Source organism: Sciurus vulgaris (assembly GCF_902686455.1).
Source record: "Sciurus vulgaris genome assembly, chromosome: 15".
Classification (NCBI taxonomy): Eukaryota; Metazoa; Chordata; class Mammalia; order Rodentia; family Sciuridae; genus Sciurus; species Sciurus vulgaris.
The window spans coordinates 35,852,216-35,875,269 of record NC_136476.1 but is presented as its reverse complement, the minus strand read 5'-3'; the positions used below and the strand labels follow the sequence as shown (position 1 = coordinate 35,875,269).

Genomic DNA, 23,054 nt, shown 5'->3' with positions numbered 1-23,054 from the left:
TTTGGAGATTGTGAGGTTTTTTTCCCCCCTTTTTTTAATAGAGGTGACAAACAGCCTATGTGTTGAAGAAACTAAGGTTTGAAGTGGAAACAAGATAATAAGAGGGAAGGAAGGAAAGATACAGGTAGGCCACATCAAGAACTTTGAACTTCCATAAAGTACAGATTTAGGGTAAGAAAAGGAAGATGGGAAAATAAGGTACATTTTCTTTTTTAATTTTCCTATATTTTTAAAAAGATTTTTTTAGTTGTTGATGGACCTTTATTTTTATTAATTTATATGCAATGCTGAGAATCGAACTCAGTGCCTCACACATACTAGGTGAATGCACTACCACTTAGTCACAAGCCCAGCCCATTTCCCATATTTTTTATTAGTGCATTATAGTTGTACATAATGGGGATTCATTGTTAGACATTTGCACATACATACAATAAAACTAAAAAAATGACTAATATCTCCAGTATTTCTCCTTTCCCTTTCCCTTTCCTCCTGCCTCCCCCTGGTCATTCTACTCTACTGATTTCCCCTTCAATTTTCATGAGATCCTCCCATATATCTTTCTTTTATTTTTTTTCCTCTTTAGCTCCACATATAAGATAAAACATACAACCCCAGACTTTCTTGAGTTTTGCCTATTTTGCTTAACATAATGTTCTCAAGTTCCATCCATTTCCTAGCAGATTACATAATTTCATTCTTCTTCATGGCTCAATAAAACATACCACATTTCTTTATCCATTCATCCATTGATAAGTATTTGGGCTGATTCCACAGTTTGACTATTGTGATTTGTGCTGCTATAAATGTGTATGCATGTAATATTTTACTGTGCTGACAGTAATTCTTTAGGATAAATAATGAAGAATGGTATAGCTAAGTTTTATGGAGGTTCCTTCCATTCCTAGTCTTTTGAGGAACCTCCATGCTGATTTCCAAAGTGGATATACTAATTTTACAGTCCCACCAACATTATGAAAGTGTTACTTTTTCTCCAAATCCTCACCAAAATTTATTTATTATTTTCTCTCTCTCTCTCTCTCTCTCTCTCTCTCTCTCTCTCTCTCTCTCTCTCTCTCTCTGTTTGTGTGTGTGTGTGTGTGTGTGTGTGTTTTCTTTCTTTGGCAGTGCTGGGTATTGAACCCAGGGCCTCATGCATGTTAGGCAAGCATTCTACCACTGAACTATATCTCCAGTCCTATTTATGTTCTTGATGGCTGTCATTCTAACTGGAGTGAGATGAAATCTCAATGTATTTTATTTGCATCACCCTAATTGCTAACAATGTTGAACATTTTTTCATATTTCTTGGCCATTTGCATTTCTTTTGAGAAATGTCTGTTTAATTCATTTGCCCATTTATTAAATGTATTATTTGTTTTTTTTTTTGGAGGGGGTTCTTAAGTTGAGTTCTTTATATATTCTGCATATTAATCCTGTCAGAAGAGTAGCTTTAGGGAAGATTTTTCTCCTGTTATGTAGTTCTTTCCAAAAAGAATTTTTGAGATAGGAAGATCATTATTGTTTTCTCAGCAACTTCTCTTTCAGCTCAATCCCAAATTTTCTTTATTCTTTTTGAGTTGTTTCTAGAGAAACTTACCATGTTTAAAACTAAAGAATTCATTTATTTTCCATAGTTTTGATTTTGTTCATAACTGTTCTCATTATGGGTTTTAATGCCATGATGTCATCTTTTTTCTTTTTAACAATCCTTCTTTATGTTACCCTTTTCATTTCATTCATTCAACAGATAGATGTTCTCAGAGATTCTAGAAAATAGAACCTGAGTAAGGTATTAAGTATCCATTACCTACTTGGGAGCCTCAATTACCAAGCAAAGTGAGTGAAGGAGCAAGAATTTTAGGCATAAAAAGATAAAAAGTAATTAAACATAGTTCATTATTGTGATGGCTACTTTTTATTTAAGAGCTCAGATACACTGAATTAGCCACCCAGGTTGATTCTGTACAGAGAACCCATGCCCTTGAGCAATGTGTCAGATGGAAGAAGATAATTTAAATGACTACTGGTTTCCTTTTCTTATTCCATTGGTCAGAGTTCACTCATGCCATGTCCTGATAGCATTTTATCATAGTATAGAACTTGTATAAAGAGACTAAGCATGCAGTGTACTGTTTGGCCTCAAGTGAAGAGCCATATTAATTGTATAAAATTGGCAGGCAAGAATGGTAATTCACAGGTTGAGGCTGGAAAAGGGAGAGTCTAAGAACCAAGTGAAGTTGAAAATGAACAAATACATAAAATGTGTGTGATACAACAAACATTTATTATGAGATAGGAACTATCTTAGGTACTCTGTGGCAATGAGAAAGAGTCCCTGCTCTCTATCATGCCCTTACGTCCTCTCAACTGATGTTTCAGAGAAATGTATGACATTTTTTTCCATGTTTCCTAATTCCTTCACTTGTTCCTCCCCAGGAGTATACTTTTCCTTTGTGTATGCACAATATATTTTCTTAATTTTATTTACCCATTTCCTTTTAATAAGTCCCATTTGCTTTTCTTTATTTTGTTTTCAAATGAGGAGAAATCTAGACAAATTCATTGTGTTTTTCTTGCTTCCTTATCTGGATGTAGAAATCTTTTGTAATGATGGTTTAGTGATCATGAATTATTTTAGTGTATGCTTATTTTGCCAGATCTTTTTTTTTTTTTTCCAATTCTGAAGAACAACCTTGTTGGATATAATTATATAGTTCAATAATTGTTTTCTTTTAAGCTTTGAGATATTGTTCCATGGCCTTCTGGAAGTTAGAGTTTCTTCTCAGAATTCTGCTGTTATTCTGATGAGTTTACCTTTATAAGAGGCTTGGTACTGCTCTCCTGCAGCCTTTAATATTTTTGTTGTTGTTGTTGTTTTATTTTTGGTTGTTAACTATAATATGTTATGGAGTGGGTTTTGTTTGTTTGTTTGAAAGTTGATGCTGTCCTTGCCTTCAGTTCCTATATGTCCACATCATTCCCAAACTGCAGAAATTTTTATGCTGTTATTTCACTGAATAGTTTTTCTTTGCTACTAACTCGTAACTCTGTTCCTTCCTAAACATCTGAGTCATAACTTTGGTCTTCTAACATTATATGTTCTTTTTACATTTTCTTAAGTTTTTTTCTTGTTACTGCCTGAATATGATATTTCATCTACCTTGTCTTTAAGTTCTGATGTGCTTTCTACTGCTTTTCAAGTCTATTGGTGAAGCTTTCAACCAAATCTCTTTTTTTCACTTAGTGAATTTTTAATTTGCAAGATTTCTGTTGGTTCTTTTTCAGAATATCTTTATGTTTTATTGCTCTTTGAAAAGACCACATTGCTAAAAGATAAACCCAATGAACTTTCAGTCATAGTGATTCTTATCTAAGGAACTGAGCCATAGGAAAAATTAAGAATGTCCCTTTAGAGACCAAGTATGATAGTAAAGATAGAGGATTTCAAACATATTCTCTATGTTAGCCTCAGATCTTCACTTGAGCATGAGCGGGTGCTTCAATGTTTAGCTATACCCCAAGCCCAGTGGAGAGAAACTGTACATCACTACATGCAGGATACAGTTATGATCAAACTTTGGCAGAGACAAAAGCCCCCAACTGACACCTGGCACAGATGATGGAACCTGAAGATCTACTACTAGACATTCAATGCTTCAGCTACAGGCCACCCATGAGGGGTCCTAGAATGAGTTGGTCCCAAAACCTCTCAGACTACACAGTGCTTGAGAAGTAACTAGAGAGTATATATACCTCATACACTCCACTCTCTACATCATACCTGCCTGACGTACCAGAGTGACACCACTCACAAGTCCAAAAAAGAAAGCGGGTCCCTCCAGTTCCAACACTATACACAGAGTCAAAATCCACTAAACAGACTACAAAGTCACAGGGAAACCACAGTATGAAGTTCATTTGGAATTAAACCTAACACTACTATACAATAAACCAATATCCCACAACACTATGTCAAGGAAAGACTGCTGAATAAGAAGACCCTCATATAATAGTGGAAGAGATAGCCATTCAAACAGATGTACAAGTTTCAAAAGAGAAAGATGAAAAAACAAGGCAATATGACTTCTCCAAAAGTTCATAACTCCCCAGTACCTGAATCTGTAGATATGGAAATAAATGAAATACTTAAGAATTCAAAACATGGATTGTTTAAATAATCAGTGAACACAAAGAAGACACAAATAAGTAGCTGAATAAATTAAGGAAGAAATGCAGAATACAAAAGATCTGCCAAAATAAGCATACATTAAAATAATTCATGATCACTAAACCATCATTACAAAAGATACACAAAAGATTCCTACATCCAGATAAGGAAGCAAGAAAAACACAAACAAAAGCACACTGGAAAGAAAAAAATCTTACTAGAAGAGTGGTCTGGAAAGAATAAATATTACAAGCCCAGTGTTAAAAAAAATGAGCAAGACATAAATGTCAAACATGATTACTTCAGAAAACTATCAAATCTCAAATGAATAAAGAAAAGAAGAAATATAGAATTCTCAAAACAATCAAAAGAAAAACAATAAAATGACAGGAACTAGTCAATTTCTTTCAACAGTAACTCTAAATATAAATGATCTGAATGCTTCAATTAACAGAAACAAACTAGCTGATTAGATTGAAAGACAAGATCCAGTTGTTTGCTGATTGAAAGAAACTCATTTCATTGGCAAAGATATACAGACTAGAAGTGAAAGAAGGGTGATATTCCAAACAAATGGAGAGTGAAAGCAAGCAGGAGTTGCTATACTTTTATTTGACAAAACTTTAAAACTAAATTATCTAGAAGAGACAAGGAAGGTCACTACATATTGATAAAGGGGAAAATCTATCAAGGAGATAAAGTGATTATAAATAAATGTGAACTGAATGTTAAAGTATTTTATAAAACAAATACCATATGACTTAAAGGGAAAGATAGAACCCAATACAATAATAGCGGTTAACTTAATAGTTCACTCTTACTAATAGATACATCTTCCAGATAGAAAAAAATAAATCAGAGAAAAATTATACCGGACATCAAATGAACTTATCCAACATCTACGGACTATTTCATCAAAAATTATAAGTATTCTTTTCATCAATACACAGAATTCTGTCCAAAACAGATCACATTTTAGGCCATAAAGCAAATCTCAGCAAATTTTTTAAAACTGACACAATTTCTTGATCAGACCATAACAGAATTAAATTAGAAATCAACACTAAGAGAAAAATCATAAATTATACAAACATACAGAAACTGAACAATAAAAAATTCTTCATAAAAATATATCTATATATATTATTTAAACAAGCAGTGAATCACTGAAAAAATCAGCAGTAAATTTTAAAAATTTCTAGAATCAAATGAAAATGAAAACACCACTTACCAGAACACAGTGAAAAGCAGTTATAAGAGGGAAGTTTATAGTTATATGTGCCTACATTAGAAAAATAATCTTATGATATATATATATATATATATATATATGTGCCTGAGAAAAACAAGAAAAAAACAAATCAAAGTCAGTAAGAAAAAAGAAGTGATAAAGTTCAGAGCTGAAATTAATAAAGAGTAAAAGGCCAATACAAAGAATCAATGAAACAAAGAGTTGGTCCTTTGAAAAGATAAACAACACTGATAAATTCTTAGCCAAACAAACCAAAAGAAAGAAAGAGACAATCCAAATTAATAAAATTAAAGAAGAAAAAGGAGATATTATAACAGCTATTACTGAAATCCAGTTAATCCTTAGGGAAGGTGTTGAACTATACACCAATATATTGGAAAATCCAGAAGAAATCAGCAAATTTTTGGATGCATATGGCCTTCTAAACATGAACCAAGATGATATTAAAAGCCTCAACAGATCCCTAACAATTAACAAGATTAAAGCAATAGCAAAAATCTCCAAACAAACCAAGACCAGATGGATTCACTGGTGAATTTTACCAGATCTTTAAAGAATTAATATCAATGCTCCTTAAATTATTTTATAAAACAGAAAGGGAAGGAACTCTTCTAAACTCAACTCTACAAAGCTAGCATTATCCAGTTACCAAAACGTGATAAGGATACAACAAATAAAGAAAATCACAGACCCATTTCCTTGATGAGCATAGATACAAACATTTTCAAGAAAACGGTCAAATTCAACATCACATTAAAAAATATCATACAACATGATCAAACTGGTTTCAATCCAGGTATGAACAGTTTTTTTTAAATATATGCAAGTAAATAAATGTAATACACCCCATAAATAGAATCAAAGATAAAAATCACATAATCATCCTAAAAGATGCACAAAAACACTTTCAGTAAAATTCAACATCCCTTCATGATTTAAAAAAACAAAACAAAACAAAACAAAACAAAAACAGCCAGGTACAGTGTTGCAAGCCTGAATCCCAGCAGTTTGGGAATCTGAGGTAGGAGGATTGTGAGTTCAAAGCCAGCTTCAGTAACTTAGGGAAGCCCCTAAGCAACTTAGCAAGACTATCTCAAAATAAAAATTTTTTAAAAAAATATATATATATAAAGTCCTGGGGATGTATGTAGCTCATTGATTAAGTGCTCCTGGGTTCAATCCCTGGTACCCCCCCCCAAAAAAAAAGAATAAAATAGTCATAGAAAAATTCTACCTCAACATAATAAAGGGTACATAAGGACAACCCTTAGCCAACATCATACTGAACAGGACAAAACTGAAAGTATTTCCTTTAAAGAACAAGTGTATTAATTTTATCACTCTTATTCAATATAGTACTAGAAACCATCCAGAGCACTCAGGCAAGGGAAATAAATAAAATAGATACAAATAATAGGAGAGGAAGTCAAATTACCCCCATTTGTAGATCATGATGATTCTTGTTACGTTTTAGATGTGAGGTATCCCCAAAACACTCCTGTAAAGCAGGAATAGTCTTGTGAAATTATGGGATATAACTATCACTCCATTCTATTTCAAATGGACTGACAAGATGCTAACTGCAGAAAGGTGGGCATGGCTGGAGAAGATGGGTCACTGGGTTTATGCCTTAAAAGGGTCTATCTTCCCTGTGGCCCCTTATTCTCCCCACCCTGCTCCCTGACCCCCTGACCCTGACTTGAGCTGACCAGCTTTCATCTGCTGGGCCCTTATCACTATATACTGCCTTACCTGGGACCAAGAAAAATAGAGTTGGCCATCTATGTACTTCTGATAATGTGAGTCCCAAATAAAATTTTCCCCTCTAAGTTGTTCTTGTCAAGTATTTTGGTCACAGTGACATTAAAGTTAACTAAAAAATTCTATGCCTAGAAAATCCTTAGGAATTAATTGAAAGTCTCTTAGAAGTGATAAACACAGCAAAGTAGCAGGATACAAAATCAATCTACAAAAATCAGTAGCTTTCCTATACATCAACAATGAACTCAGAGGAACAATGCCATTCACAAAAATAAAGAAAATATCAAGAAATCAACTTAACCAAGGAGCTGAAATACCTCTACAATGAAAAGCATAAAACACTCAGAAAAAAATTGAAGAAGATACTAGACGACAGAAAGACATTCTATATACATTGATTGGAAGAATTAATAGTTTAAATGGCCATACTACTAAAAGCAATCTTCAGAATATATGCAATTCACAATAAAATACCAATGGCATTCTTCAGAGAAATAGGAAAAAAAAAAAACCTTAAAACCCACATGCAAGCACAAAAGACCCCAAATTAACAAAGCAATTCTGAGCAAAAGAAAAATGTTAGAGGCATCACAGTACCTGATTTCAGAGCATGGTACTGGAATTTAAAAAAAAAAAAAAACAGATCAGTGGAATAAAAGAAAGAAATCAGGAATAAACTCATGCATCTACGGCCACCTGATTCTTGACAAAAGAGCCAAAAACTTACGTTGAAGAAAGGACAGTGTCTTCCACAAATAGTGCTGAGGAAATTGGATACTGACAAGTGAAAGACTAAAATTAGATGCCTATCTCTCTCCCTTTATAAAAATAAATCTCAAAATGGATCAAAGACCTCATTCTAAAACCTGTAGCATTGAAACTAGTAGCAAAACATAAAAGAACATATAAACAAAAATTTCCCAAACAGGATTCTAATAGCTCAGGAAATAAACAGCTAGAATTGATGAATGAAATTACATCAATATTATAAACCTTCCACAAATAAAGGATAAAACAGAATGAGCCTGAAAGAAGCATTGCCAACTATTCATTTGACAGAGGATTAATATCTCTCCCAAGGTTCTACTTCTCAGTGCAATATGGCAATAATTTCTCTTCTTCTGGCTTAAGGATGGTAATGGTATCATGTCCTTGAAAATCCATGACTGGTATTATTCTGAATCTAATTATCTGTTAGGAGAGAACTGATATCATCATACTGCCTTTCAAACCATAAACTTGGTATATCTCTACATAGATACTGGACCTTTTATTTCTCTTAATAATGTTATAGTTCTCTGTATAGGGGTCATTACATCTTTAACTATACTTATTGTTCATATTTTCAGATATGTTAAAAACTGAATTATTTTGTAAATCTCCTAATTGTTTTGCTAATATAAAAATGCAATTGAATTTTAAACACTAACCTTGTATCTATCAAACATGCAGAACTCATTAATTTAACAATATATCTATAATGGAGTTTTCTATATAAATTTATATTTGACAAATAATTAGGTCTTTTTCCTTTTTTCACAGTTTCTATATCTTTTTTGTTTGTTTATTTTGTGTGAGGTACCAGGGATTGAACTCAGAGGCACTAAGCCACATCCCCAGGCCTATTTTGTATTTTATTTAGAGATAGTGTGTCTCACTGGATAATTTACACTTGCTTCTGCTAAGTGTCTAGGAAAAATAGCAGTCCAACTGAATTAGATTTCAGGATTCTGACTTTAGCATTTTTCTAACCAAAATGATGATTGTACTGTCATGACTTTCATTTTTGGGTCAGATTCACAACTAATTTCTAACAAAATTTTCACCTCCATTACAGAATCATCTATTCAGCCAAGTTTCATTTAGAGAATTTAATTGGATAATACTTTTTATATCACAATTCTCGGTAAACGTATTTAAATATTCAGTACATATTAGAGATAACTATATTATGATACGTGCATAAAGACTTATGTACTTTAACTCTGAACAAAATACACTTGCGGTAATTCACAACAGTATCCCATAGTACAAAGAATAACATGGATTAAATATTCAATGAAACATATAATTATGAACCCCAAAGAAATTAATCCATATAGAAATAGAGTTAAATCATCCTCATCATTTTTCAAAAAAGCATATTCAAATAAAGAAGTGCCTGGAACTTTTCCACAATCGTGGCTCTGTGTGTCTTGAATACAACACACAGTTCATGTTTGTATATCATAAACAATAGAGATATTTGTAAATACCTGTTCCATGAAATAAAAATAATAAATGAGACATTGAGTACATCTGACTATGTCCTTATGTAAGTAACTCAGAAGAAACACTACAGATATCTCAACTACTATAATATAATAAGGTTTAAGTCAAAATCCGTTGCTTCAAACCACCAACTTTGAATTATTATCATCCCCTTCTAGGAGTGCAATTATGCATGGTCCTTTAGCTACCATAACTTTACTTTTAGGTAAGGAAAATATGCATCTATAGATATTATTGCCTTACTTATTGTAACTTAGAGGTCTTTTAATATACCAAATTTAAGTATACAAACTTGGGTACATGAAATGTAATGTAGAACACAATTATTACAATTTCATGGTCTTACCAATGCACTATGTTATAGAATGGATCCCATGGTCCATCCAATAGTCTAGCACCACTATACTCTAAAATGGAAAGATTCAGATGTCATATTTTAAGAATATTGCCAATATGGACACCAAAACTATGGAATATATCCAGAAAAGCAACCCAAAACACTAAAATTTCTGTGAACTATATACATGAAGAATACATACATGAGAAAGAAGGGTAATCAATTAGTGAAAAAAGTAGTCATTGATATCTGTTATGGTTTGAATATGAGATCTCTCCAAGTAGCTCCTGTGTTAATACACAGTGGATTCATTCATTGGTTAGATTAATAATTTGAATGGGTTTCTGTGTGATAACTGTAGGAAGATGAGGCTTGGCTGGAGGAAGTGGGTCACTGAGAGTGTGCCTTGGGGATAATATATTTTGTCCCTGACTCCCCATGCTCTCTCTCTCTCTGGTTCCTGTCGAAAGCTGAGTATCTTTCTTCTGTCACACCTTAATCACCTCATGCCCAAAGTAAAGGAGTCAGCTCACCATGCACTAAGACCTCTGAAACCATAAGCCAAAATAATTTTTCCTCCCTGTAAGTTGTTCTTGTCAGTTGTTTTGGTCACAAAGATGAAAAGTTGACTAACACAATAACTGTCTTCTGCTATTGAAAGGGCTAGGTGAAAGAACAGGAATTAGATACTCTCTGAGATTCTCCACATAAAAAATTAAGATAGGCATTGTAAAAAGGCAAATTTCAACATAACACATAAAACAATGTTCAAAAATTTTAGTAATGTAAAAAAATTTAAATAATGAAAAATGATAATAATCTTAAAAAGAATGAGAAACTGCTAAAAAGTGTCAGTCTATAAAAGTTATTATATCAGGGAACGAATAGGGATAGTTTAAAATTTTCTTTCAAATCAAAGATTCTATCCCTATCTAGAATACTTTTCTCATGTTGTCAAGTTACTGGCTTAAAAAAAACTTACCTCAAGAGTTGATAAGCCAACCAGACTACCATCTATAAAACACATTTTTCCTCACTCCTATAAGTTTTTAATTTTAAAACATGATATAAGAACTTTATTAAAGTTCTAATTCATTTTAATTTTACTGGTTTCAATAAAGATAAAGTTTCTTATCCAAAAAAATCCATAATAGTATACTTAAATTTACAAAACACTGAATGTAACTATAAAAAGTACCAACATACTGCTCTAACTTAATCTTCTTATCAATGCCCACTAAAACGAAAGAAAATTCACAACTTAAAGTTATCAAAAGACTCTACCCAAATGTGTACCAGAATGGCAGTCATTTTCACATCTCATATAAAGATTTTTGTTTAAATTAAACAATTAACTTTATCATTTACCTTTATAAGCATACCTTCCATGTCATGCTATGGTGCCACCAAAATAAATACATACATGTACACATATACACATATATGTGCATGTACATATGTATATATGTATATCCATATACAGTCTGTTAACCAAGCAAAAATCCTGTCCTGATCTTATACTCTCTGACGCAATTTTCTAATCAAGGCAATTATGAAGAGTAAGTAGGTAGTATTAACATGTTTCAAAATGCTTTAAAAGGGGCTGTGGAGATAGCTCAGCCGGTAGAATGCTTGCCTTGTAAGCATAAGGCCCTCGGTTCGATCTCCAGCACCCCAAACAAAAAAAAAATTTAAAAAAAAACTTTAAAAATACAAATATGGCATGTTTACCTTTTCAAGTGTTTCCACTTTATGTGGAGTACTATAAAATTAATAATGTTGAAGTAGAAAGAATATTTCACAAACTGAAACTATATAAGACATAAGAAAATAAAAATTAAAAATTCTGTTTCTTAATTATTATTGTCTCATTAAACAATATGAGTCTCATTAAACACATGGCCAGGAACTTGAATAAACAATGAATAAATGCATTGTCCTTAAAAACTGAAATAAGGGTACTCCTTATCTATGCATTCTTAATCCTGTGAGTCCTCTTATTCTCCTACAAAACTATTCCCAGTTTTGTGTACATAATTCCAGTTTTTCAATGCAGAAAAATATGTACCTAAAGAAGATATATTTTGTCACTTTGGGGGTGTTCATAATAAACATAAATAACAGCATACCAAATGACTGACATTTCTATAATGTTAAATTGAAAACAGAATATACTTGCCTGACCAGGGTAATATCCATATCCTTTTGAAGAAGTTCGGTCTGTTTATTATTCAACTGTAATGATAGAGCATTATATTTACTCTGTGATACTTCAATTTCTTTCTTTGCTTCAATTAAATTGTCTTCAAAGGCCTAAAATTAGAGCACTTATAATCAAATATAATAAACATGAAATGTTACAAAATTTATTATATTTATACTGCAAAATGACAGAAAAACTTATAGTGTTTGAATGTTTTTACTTAATTAAAAACTTTAAGCACAACTGTTTTACCAGTCAGATTCTTCTTCAGAAACAAAAAACAATATCATACCTTCCTGATATGAAGATTAAGAATTAAGAATTTGAAACAAACTTGAAAAACTGAATATTTAGTTATTAAAATTATAATAAGCCATTATTTAATGAAGAACTTCATTAAAGGTAAAATGAGCTTAATTACTTAAAAAATAGTCAAAAATGGTAGTTATCTCCTTATTTCATTGTTTCCTTGTTTTAAATATATACATACAACTATTCTCAGAGAGAAAATGATAGGACTACAAAGAAAACAAAATAATTTTGTAATGTTTGAGACTCAGACCATGTTGTTTTCCTGATTTATGGTAAAATTTCATCTCCATTTCTTCAAACTTGACCTTTTCCATCTGATCATTCACTAAATCTTTTTACATTTTGAAGCCATTTTAAAATTTGATTTGTTAAACTTATAAAATCAATTTCATTGTTTTGAAGAATATTTTAAATTTATTTCTAAATAGAGTATGCCCACATAAAAATCATACATTTGTTATTCTTCAAAGCAAGCAACAGGCTTTAGGCTAAGCACTAGAAATTCCCATTTATTCACAAAAAAGCAATGACAGATATGTAAGTAGGTAGATAAATGGGGAAAGGAAAGAAGGATGGAAGGAGGGTGGAAAGGAAAGAAGGAAAGTAGGTAGGTAGATTTGTTTGGGGGGGGGGGGGGGAGTTGTACCAAAGGGAGAAGAAAAGCTTAAAACACTCAAAAAAAAAAAAAAAGAAAAAGAAAAAGAAACCATACTAATAGTAACATGAGCTAAGAAAATGCCTTTCTCTCCATGCCCTTCTTACTCTTTAGGGGTGGCTAACTGTTTAACTACTGAAAGGTGATTAGGACTCAATGCAGTGACGTGCTTGGCATGGAAGAAGTTAGACTCAGGGGAAAAAAAATGGAAAATTCTATGACTATGTTGTAGAGACATAGAAGAAAAATTTTAAAGCACCACAGATTGGAGCATGGCAAAGTTGCCCATCTCAAGATTACTCTGAATTATGTCAAATAACAGAGAGGGACAGGAGCCCCAGACAATGAAAAAGTACCTCAGAGTGCCAGGAACCTCAACATGCCTAAAAGGGACAAATGAATACCATGGGGGGAAAAGGAGGATATTAACATAATCCCCCCTCAAGATGAACTCAAAGAAAATCTAAACTTCTAAAGGAGGGTCAACAAAGTGAACACTAGATAAAAGTTTTTAACAAGCTTTGCAAATTTATTGCTATAATAAGAATAAGCAAAATGACCAAATAAATATAAAACAGACTACACAAGCAGACCAAATAATATATATTGAAATTTTATGAAAATGGAAATGTCTTTTTAAATCCTTGGAGGAAAGTTGGTCTATTAAATAAAGGCTACTGATAATACTTTGATTAGATGGAAACCTTCCTGACCTAGACCCAAAACACCTTCCATCTTTCCATATTTCTCTTCATTCCATATATTACTAGTGACAAAGTTTATCATTTCATTGCTTATGTGTTTATTTTAGACCTCTCGCATTAGAATATAAGTTTCATAAAAGCAGGAATTTTTATACCATTTCTTAGTTGCTTTTCAATATCAGACTCATAATGAATGGATACTCAATAATCCTTATTAAACGTGGAGAACAGTAACATATCTTCTCTTAATTTACATTAATATCTCCATGCCCTGTTCCTTGGTATCAGAAGAGTAACACACTTCCTCCAAACTACTTCCACTCAACAATTCCATAAGATGTAAGACCAAATCACAAGAAAAGCAAAATAACTTTCTGCAACACCAGCCTAACCACACTTCACTAAACTTACAGCAGGCACTCTATCATTTTTGTGTCTTTCCCCCATAAAGAGCCATTCTTTCCCCAAGTTTGAGAAAACACTTCCATTGCGGTTCTTCCTGTAATAACAACCTAATACACTACTCATTTGTTTGGTTTTAAATTTTTTTTCTTTTGGAAATTCTTTTTGTGTATGTCCTGTAACTCAGAGAGGGTGTGAACAGAATTAAAGATGCCTCATTGTTATATAGGTAGACTGAGTCCCAAGGGACACTTTTTCTACCCTATCTATGAGATTAAAGCCACCTAGATGAGTAAGCCTTGCTCAAGCTCCTGGGTTCTGAAATATTTCTTAAGCACAAATGGTAATTTGATTCCTGGTTTTAGATTTGTCATCAGTCCCAGTGAATCTTTGGCATTTATTTGCCTTTGGTGGCTTTCCATGAGCGAGGATAATTAAGTGATTATATCTGATAGGATGCTTTCTCTTCCATTCTCAGAGCCCACTTTTATAACAAACAGCTCTTTTTTTTAACCTGAAATAATTTAGAAACATAACAGCAATTCGCTATTAGCCAAAAATTGCTGAATCCCTCCCCATTACCCACCAACAAAGGGAGTGGGGTAGAGGAGACCTGTGCCAGGAATTGCACCTAACTCAGTGTTCTGCTGAGCATCTGCAACCCAGACAAGAGTGGAAAGCTCTGTACAGTGTCCATTCAATGAATCAGCGAAGGCCCCAGGAGAGGAAAGGTGATTCATCAGGACCACACCAGCCTTGACCACTGACACTTGAGGAAAGCACCATGGGAAGCCTAGGCCCTTTCTCTGGGCTGTACCAGAGGGAGGCTGCCTGAATATCCAGTGTCATAGAGACCCAATTCTTGAATGGTGATAGCTGCAAAAGTTCCCTGAATACCCCAAGAAACTTATGTGGAAGACACCTCCAAAGATAACCAAAGGAAGATCATTTAAGGAGGAAAATTGCCTGAGTCTAGGTAAACAGGGAAAGAATGCTCCCAGCCTTAACTACCACCCGCCTGACCCCTGATCACAACTGAAGAGTGAAAGGGCATTGTTCAGATACTGGCTGGAACTTGCATCAGAGTCAATAGAGGAAATTAACACCTGTAATTCACAACCTGGGCAGTGGAAACTAGAGTCCAGACGGACCACCTGAGTTCCTTCACTACAGCACCACAGAGAACATCGTTGGCAGGGGAATACTTCTGCACCATAGAACACCCATGGAAAAGCCACAACCAGAGTTCCTGTGCACACAAATAATCACCAGTATCTTTACCTCAATGAAAAGGATACTGTAGAAGGGACCAGGTACACAGTCACCCACAGCAATCATAGGGACACTCCAGCATCTGCATCTTAAACTTCTGAACACAACTGAAAAAACCAAGCCACAACACTGCACCCTCTGAGCAGTCAGCTGCAGGTCCCTGAGCTGACAAATCAGAATCAGCTGGTGGGAGGTTCATAACAACGAGGGAATTTGTTCCTATGCCCCTGTAACTCTGGAGAGATCCATAGCCCAAGCCTGATGGACATCTGCTAAATGTCCAAACCCCAACAAAATCCAACCAAGATTCAACAAGAATTTACTTAATATTGACATGGTTTACTATACGTAACTCTAACATCAACTTTGATCATCTTATTAACACTTTACCTTGAATGATAATAACTACCCCAATAGCCAAAAATGCACCTTCAATTCATTTGAAAATGTATTTCATCAAATGGTTTAAAGCATTAATTGGAAACAATCTTCCTCTCTTTGTTTCTCTAGCTCTAGTTTATACTTGTTCCTCTTAGCCCCAACCAAACCTCTTGCATTATCTGCTATTACTTCAAATACCCATCATCAATCTATTTCTCCTTTCTACCCTGGTATGAATTATTATTTTATATCTTTTCTCTTTTTCTTCTTACTTTTTCTGTCTCTCTTATTACCTCTCCTTTTGCCCAATTTTTCTTATTCTACATGTCAGCCCTCATTTAAGGTTATAGTAATTTTACTAAATTTAATAACTAATTTCTTACCTACTCCAGATCCTTAATAAAAGTTCTTACCTGAATTTGAGAAGCTATGGATAAAACTAGCAATCAGTTTTTGTTTCTCATAATGCTGAATAGAATGAGGCTTGGTTCTGAAGTAAATATGATCCAGTAGCATCTCTTAAAATGGTGCTTATATTGGGATCAGCAGGTCATGCATTGACTAAAAATACTGATATATAGATATTCACCCAACTCAGAGCAAAAAGAGAATGAAACTCCCAAAGTAGTCCCTCCCTAAAAAGAAAAAATGAAATCTATACCAATAGATAGGTAGATATACAAACAATATAAAAAGCAAGGGAACAAACCATCACAAACAGACCATACTCTTCAACAACTGACTTCACTGATGTTACAGTGGAGAAAATATCAGAGAAAGAATTTAGAAAGTTCACATTTAAAATGTTCTATGAGGGGCTGGGGTTGCAGCTCAGTGGCACTTGCCTAGCACATGTGAGGCACTGGGCTCAATTCTCAGTACCACATATAAACAAACGATAAAGGTCTATCAACATCTTAAAAAATAAAATGTTTTATGAGCTAAAAGAAGATGTAAGGTGAAATTGGAAAGAAAATATAGAAAGTAAAAGATCACTTCAATAAAAAGAGATTCTGAAAAAGAACCAAATGGAAGGAAATCTTGGAAATGAAAGACTCAATAAACCAAATTAAAAATGGAAAGCACCACCAATGGATTAGGCCACTTTGAAGACAGATTTTCTGAAGCCTCTAACATAAAGTATAAAATCTTGAAAATAAAATCAACCATAAAGAAAAGACGTTAAGAGACCACAAACAAAATATGGAAGAAATCTGGGAAAATACCAAAAGACCAAATTTAAGAATGATTAGGATAGATGAAGGCTATGAAATATAAGGTAAAGAGACACACAATCTTTTCAGTGAAATAATATTAGTAAATTTTCCAAACATTAAGAATGGGAGGGAAATTCAAATACAAGAGGCATGTAGGGCTCCAAATATACAAAATCAGAATAGATCCACTCTAGGAAAATATTATATGAAAATGCCTAACATACAAAATACAGATAGAAATTTAATAGCTACAAAAAGAAAAAAAGAGCTGGTCATATTTAGAGGTAAACCAATCCAGATTTCAAATGATTTCCTAACCCAGACCCTAAAAGCCATGAAGACTTGGAATAATATACATCAAGAAATGAAAGAAAATAAAGGCCAACCAAGAATAACTATACCCAGCAAAATTAAGCTTCAGGGTTGAAGAGAAAATAAAAACCTTCAATGATAAACAGATGCTAAATGTCTACACCCCAATAAAATCCAACCAAGATTCAACAAGAATTTACTTAATAACTACTTTCATAACTAGAAAGTCAACACTATAAAACATACTCAAAGAAATATTTGAAGGAGAGGAAATAAAAAATAAAATTAAAACCAGCACTGGAAGGAAATACACTAGAAGAACAGTCAATCAAAGGACAATCAGGGGAGATTCAAGATGGCGGACTAGAGGGTGGCTGCGTTTCGTGTTGCTCCAGGACTCAGGACTCAAGAAGAGGAGATATAGAGAGCCTTGGGACCAACTCAAACCAGCCGGGCGAGAATCTCCCACTGGGCAGACGTCCCGGACGGGGCAGGAGCCCTGGACGGGGCGGTAGCCCCAAAAGCAGGGATCTTTGCAAAGTAGAACGGCCGGCGAGGCGCCCCTCCCCCTGCCGGAGCAGTGATCGCAGACAGCTGGGCGCATTGAAGAGGGGGCTGCCCAGAGGAGAAGGAGAAATACGGGCTCGGCACGTCGCTTGGAATTGGATCAGCTGCGCCAGGGCTCCGGGCGGCTCAGGACTCAAGAAAAGGAGATACTGAGAGACTTGGGACCAACTCAAAGAAGCTGGGTGAGTGTTTCCCACTGGGCAGGCGGACGGGGCGGTAGCCCCCGGACAGGGCGGTAACCCCGAAAGCAGGGATCATTGCAAAGTAGAACTGCCGGCGAGGCGCCCCTCCCCCCGCCGGAGCAGTGACCGCAGACAGCTGGGAGCATTGAAGAGGTGGCTGTTCACCACAGCGCTTAGACTCGGCGCAACCCACCCGCGCTCTGGGAGGCTGCCCAAAGGAGAAGGTGCTTGGTGAGCTGTTTGGACTGAACGTGACCACCCCTGAACACAGGGGGCTGCCCAGAGGAGAAGGAGAAATACGGGCTCGGCACGTCGCTTGGAATTGGAACAGCTGCGCCAGGGCTCTGGGCGGCTATCCGGTGGAACAGCGTGGTGAGTGGTTTGGTCCCAGAGCATCCGCTCCTGAACATAGGGGGTTGTCTGGAGAAGGAGGAGGAGCGCGGCGGGGTGCTTGGGCTCAAAGTGACTGCACCAGGGCTACGGGAGGCAGTCGGGACAAGAAGGTGCACAGTGAGTTCTTGGGACTCGTGACGCACCAGATCTCTGGGTAACTGCCTGGTGGAGAAAGTGGTGCGTGGTGGGTCACTTGGTCTTAGAGCGACGGCACGGAACAACAGGTGGCTGCCGGAGGAAAAGGCGTGTGGCGGGTCACTGGGACTCGGAGCGATTGTAAGGGGCTCCAGGTGGCTGCTCAGAGGAGGGGCCGCATAGCCAGGTGAAAAGTGCAGAGCAGGGTCCTAGACGGCTTCTTGGTGGAAGGGCCCCACAGACAAACTGAGGGGCGAAGCGAAGGCTCCAGGACTGCAGGCAGCTTCTCTGAGGAGAGGCAGCCGAAGGAGATTCGTTTGTGAAGGGTGAGGCTTCCAGGCCCAGGAGGTAGGTCCGGGTCCCTGGGATCATTGCAGAAGAAGGCTGCCCAGCCCAGGCGGTAGTTGTGAATTGAACGGAACCTCTGGGAGGAAAACCGACCAGCGAGACCTCCCCACCAGGTGACTCCTCCCTGTTGGGTGAGGTTCTCCCAAAAGGACCGTAAAATCAGAGACACAGGCCCAAACTGGTCTTGCATCAGCCCACAACCTACTTCCCTTCTGGATGACCATTCATCAGCAAGTGAAGGTACCTCTGCCCACTAGCAGGGAATATACCCCACCAGAAGGCCACCACCCCTAGGGAGTCAGCTCCCTTGTGGAGCACTGCATTATCAACTTCCTCCAAGATTTCAGGCTACTGAAGACTAAGAGGGGATATAATAGAAATCTTCAGGGATATTATAAGACAATAGAGGAAATCTGCAATATCACAGCGGTCAACTGATACCTGAACAATATGAGAAAACAAGGAAAGAAAATGCTGCAAACAAATCTAGATGTTACATCAATGAAACCCAACGACAGCATGGCAGAAGAAATGACAGAAAGGGAGTTCAGAATGTACATAATTAAAATGCTCAGGGAAGCAAATGACGAGATGCAAGAGCAAATGCAGGCACTGAATGATCGCACCAATCGACAGTTAAAAGAGCAAATACAGGAAGCAAAACATCACTTCAATAAAGAGTTAGAGATATTGAAAAAAAACCAAACAGAAATCCTTGAAATGAAGGAAACAATAAACCAAATTAAGAACTCCATAGAAAGCATAACCAATAGAATAGAACACCTGGAAGACAGAACCTCAGACATTGAAGATAAAATATTTAACCTTGAAAACAAAGTTGAACAAACAGAGAAGATGGTAAGAAATCATGAACAGAATCTCCAAGAACTATGGGATATCATGAAGAGACCAAATTTGAGAATTATTGGAATTGAGGAAGGCTTAGAGAAACAGACCAAAGGAATGAACAATCTATTCAATGAAATAATATCAGAAAATTTCCCAAATCTGAAGAATGAAATGGAAGATCAAGTACAAGAGGCTTATAGGACTCCAAATATACAAAATTACAACAGACCCACACCAAGGCACATTATAATGAAAATGCCCAACATACAAAATAAAGACAGAATTTTAAAGGCCGCAAGAGAGAGGAATCAAATTACATTCAGGGGGAAACCAATACGGATATCAGCAGATTTTTCAATCCAGACCCTAAAAGCTAGAAGGGCCTGGAACAACATTTTTCAAGCCCTGAAAGAAAATGGATGCCAACCAAGAATCTTATACCCAGCAAAACTTACCTTCAAATTTGATGATGAAATAAAATCCTTCCATGATAAACAAAAGCTAAAAGAATTTACAAAAAGAAAGCCAGCATTACAGAACATTCTCAGCAAAATATTCCATGAGGAAGAGATGAAAAACAAAGAAACAAATCAGCAATGGGAGGAACCATCCTAAAGGAATTGTCAAATAAAGGAAGAACCAAGTCATCTCAAAATAAATAAATAAATAAATAAATAAATAAATAAATAAATAAATAAAATGAACCAAATGACCGGGAATACTAATCATATCTCAATAATAACCCTGAATATTAATGGCCTGAACTCATCAATCAAAAGACATAGACTGGCAGATTGGATCAAAAAGAAAGATCCAACAATATGTTGCCTGCAAGAGACTCACCTCGTAGAAAGAGATACACATAGACTAAAGGTGAAAGGATGGGGGAAAACATATCATGCACATGGACTCAGCAAAAAAGCTGGGGTATCCATCCTCATTACAGATAAGGTGGACTTCAAGTCAAAACTAGTCAAAAGGGATAAAGAAGGACATTACATACTGCTTAAGGGAACCATAAATCAGCAAGACATAACAATCATAAACATCTATGCCCCAAACAGTGGCTCATCCATGTATGTCAAACAAATCCTTCTCAATTTCAGAAACCAAATAGACCATAACACAATAATACTAGGTGATTTTAACACGCCTCTCTCACCACTGGACAGATCTTCCAAACAAAAATTGAACAAAGAAACCATAGATCTCAATAACACAATCAATAATTTAGACTTAACGGACATTTATAGAATATACCATCCAACCAAGAGCGAATACACTTTCTTCTCAGCAGCACATGGATCCTTCTCTAAAATAGACCATATATTATGCCACAAAGCTAATGTAAGCAAATACAAGAAGATAGAGACACTACCTTGTATTCTATCAGATCATAATGGTTTGAAGTTAGAAATAAATGAAAGAGTAAAAAACAGAAGCTACTCCAACACCTGGAGATTAAACAATATGCTATTACATGATGAATGGATAACAGAAGATATTAGGAAGGAAATTAAAAAATTCCTAGAGGTAAATGAGAACAAAGAAACATCATATCAAAATCTTTGGGACACTATGAAAGCAGTACTTAGAGGAAAATTTATTTCATGGAGCGCATTCAATAAAAGAAGTAAAAATCAACAAATAAACAACCTAACACTTCAGCTCAAAGCCCTAGAAAAAGAAGAACAGACCAACACCAAAAGTAGTAGAAGACAGGAAATAGTTAAACTCAGAGCTGAAATCAACGAAATTGAAACAAAAGAAACTATACAAAAAATTGACAAAATAAATAGTTGGTTCTTTGAAAAAATAAACAAAATTGATAAACCCTTAGCCACTCTAACAAAGAGAAGACGAGAGAAAACCCAAATCACCAAAATTCGGAATGAACAAGGAAATATCACAACAGACACGATTGAAATACAAAACATAATTAGAAGCTATTTTGAAAATCTATATTCTAACCAAATAGAAAATTTCAAAGACATCAACAGGTTTCTAGAGACATATGAATTGCCTAAATTGAGCGAGGAGGACATACAAAATTTAAATAGATCAATTTCAAGTAATGAAGTAGAAGAGGTCATCAAAAGCCTACCAACAAAGAAAAGTCCAGGACCAGACGGGTTCTCAGCTGAGTTCTACAAAATCTTTAAAGAAGAGCTCATTCCAATACTTCTCAAAGTATTCCATGAAATAGAAGAGGAGGGTACCCTCCCAAACTCATTCTATGAAACCAATATTAGCTTGATACCCAAGCCAGACAGAGATAAATCGAGGAAAGAAAATTTCAGACCAATATCATTAATGAACATTGACGCAAAAATTCTCAATAAAATTTTAGCAAATCGCATACAAAAATATATTAAAAAGATAGTGCACCACGATCAAGTGGGTTTTATCCCAGGGACGCAAGGTTGGTTCAACATCCGGAAATCAATAAATGTAATTCACCATATCAATAGACTTAAAGTCAAGAACCACATGATTATTTCAATAGATGCAGAAAAAGCATTTGATAAAATACAACACCCCTTCATGCTCAAAACACTAGAAAAAATAGGGATAGTGGGAACATTCCTTAACATTGTAAAGGCCATCTATGCTAAGCCCATGGCTAATATCATTCTAAACGGTGAAAAACTGAAAGCATTCCCCCTAAAAACTGGAACAAGACAGGGATGCCCTCTTTCACCACTCCTATTCAATATCGTTCTTGAGACTCTAGCCAGAGCAATTAGACAGACCAAGGAAATTAAAGGAATACGAATAGGAAAAAAACTCAAACTATCCCTATTTGCGGATGATATGATTATATACTTAGAGGAACCAGGAAATTCCACCAGAAAACTGTTAGAACTCATAAGTGAATTCAGTAAAGTGGCAGGTTACAAGATCAATGCTCATAAATCCAATGCATTTTTATACATAAGTGAGGAATCCTCAGAAAGAGAAATTATGAAAACCACCCCATTCACCATAGCATCGAAAAAAATAAAATACTTGGGAATCAATCTCACAAAAGAAGTAAAAGACCTCTACAATGAGAACTACAGAACACTAAAGAAAGAAATCGAAGAAAACCTTAGAAGATGGAAAGATCTCCCATGTTCTTGGATAGGCCGAATTAATATTGTCAAAATGGCCATACTTCCAAAAGTGCTATACAGATTCAATGCAATCCCAATTAAAATTCCAATAACGTACCTTACAGAAATAGAGCAAGCAATCATGAAATTCATCTGGAAGAATAAGAAACCCAGAATAGCTAAAGCAATCCTTCGCAGGAAAAATGAAGCAGGGGGTATCGCAATACCCGAACTT

General features: G+C 35.4%; 1 protein-coding gene across 15 annotated transcripts in view; it reads right to left on the bottom strand.

Moving 5' to 3' along the window:
- CNTLN (centlein) overlaps positions 1-23,054 on the bottom strand; it is a 376,749-nt gene that overhangs the window by 236,034 nt on the left and 117,661 nt on the right. For 13 of the 15 annotated variants that reach the window (XR_013759640.1, XR_013759641.1, XR_013759642.1 and 10 more), the window contains one exon: positions 11,972-12,105. Coding sequence is in view for 11 of the 15 variants with exons in the window: in XM_079113162.1 (XP_078969288.1) it covers positions 11,972-12,105 (134 nt within the window). In the remaining 4 variants the exon portion in view is untranslated. Of the gene's footprint in view, positions 1-7,870; positions 7,999-11,967; positions 12,106-23,054 lie in introns of all 15 variants that reach the window. The other 2 variants (XM_079113157.1, XM_079113161.1) reach the window with 2 other exon arrangements.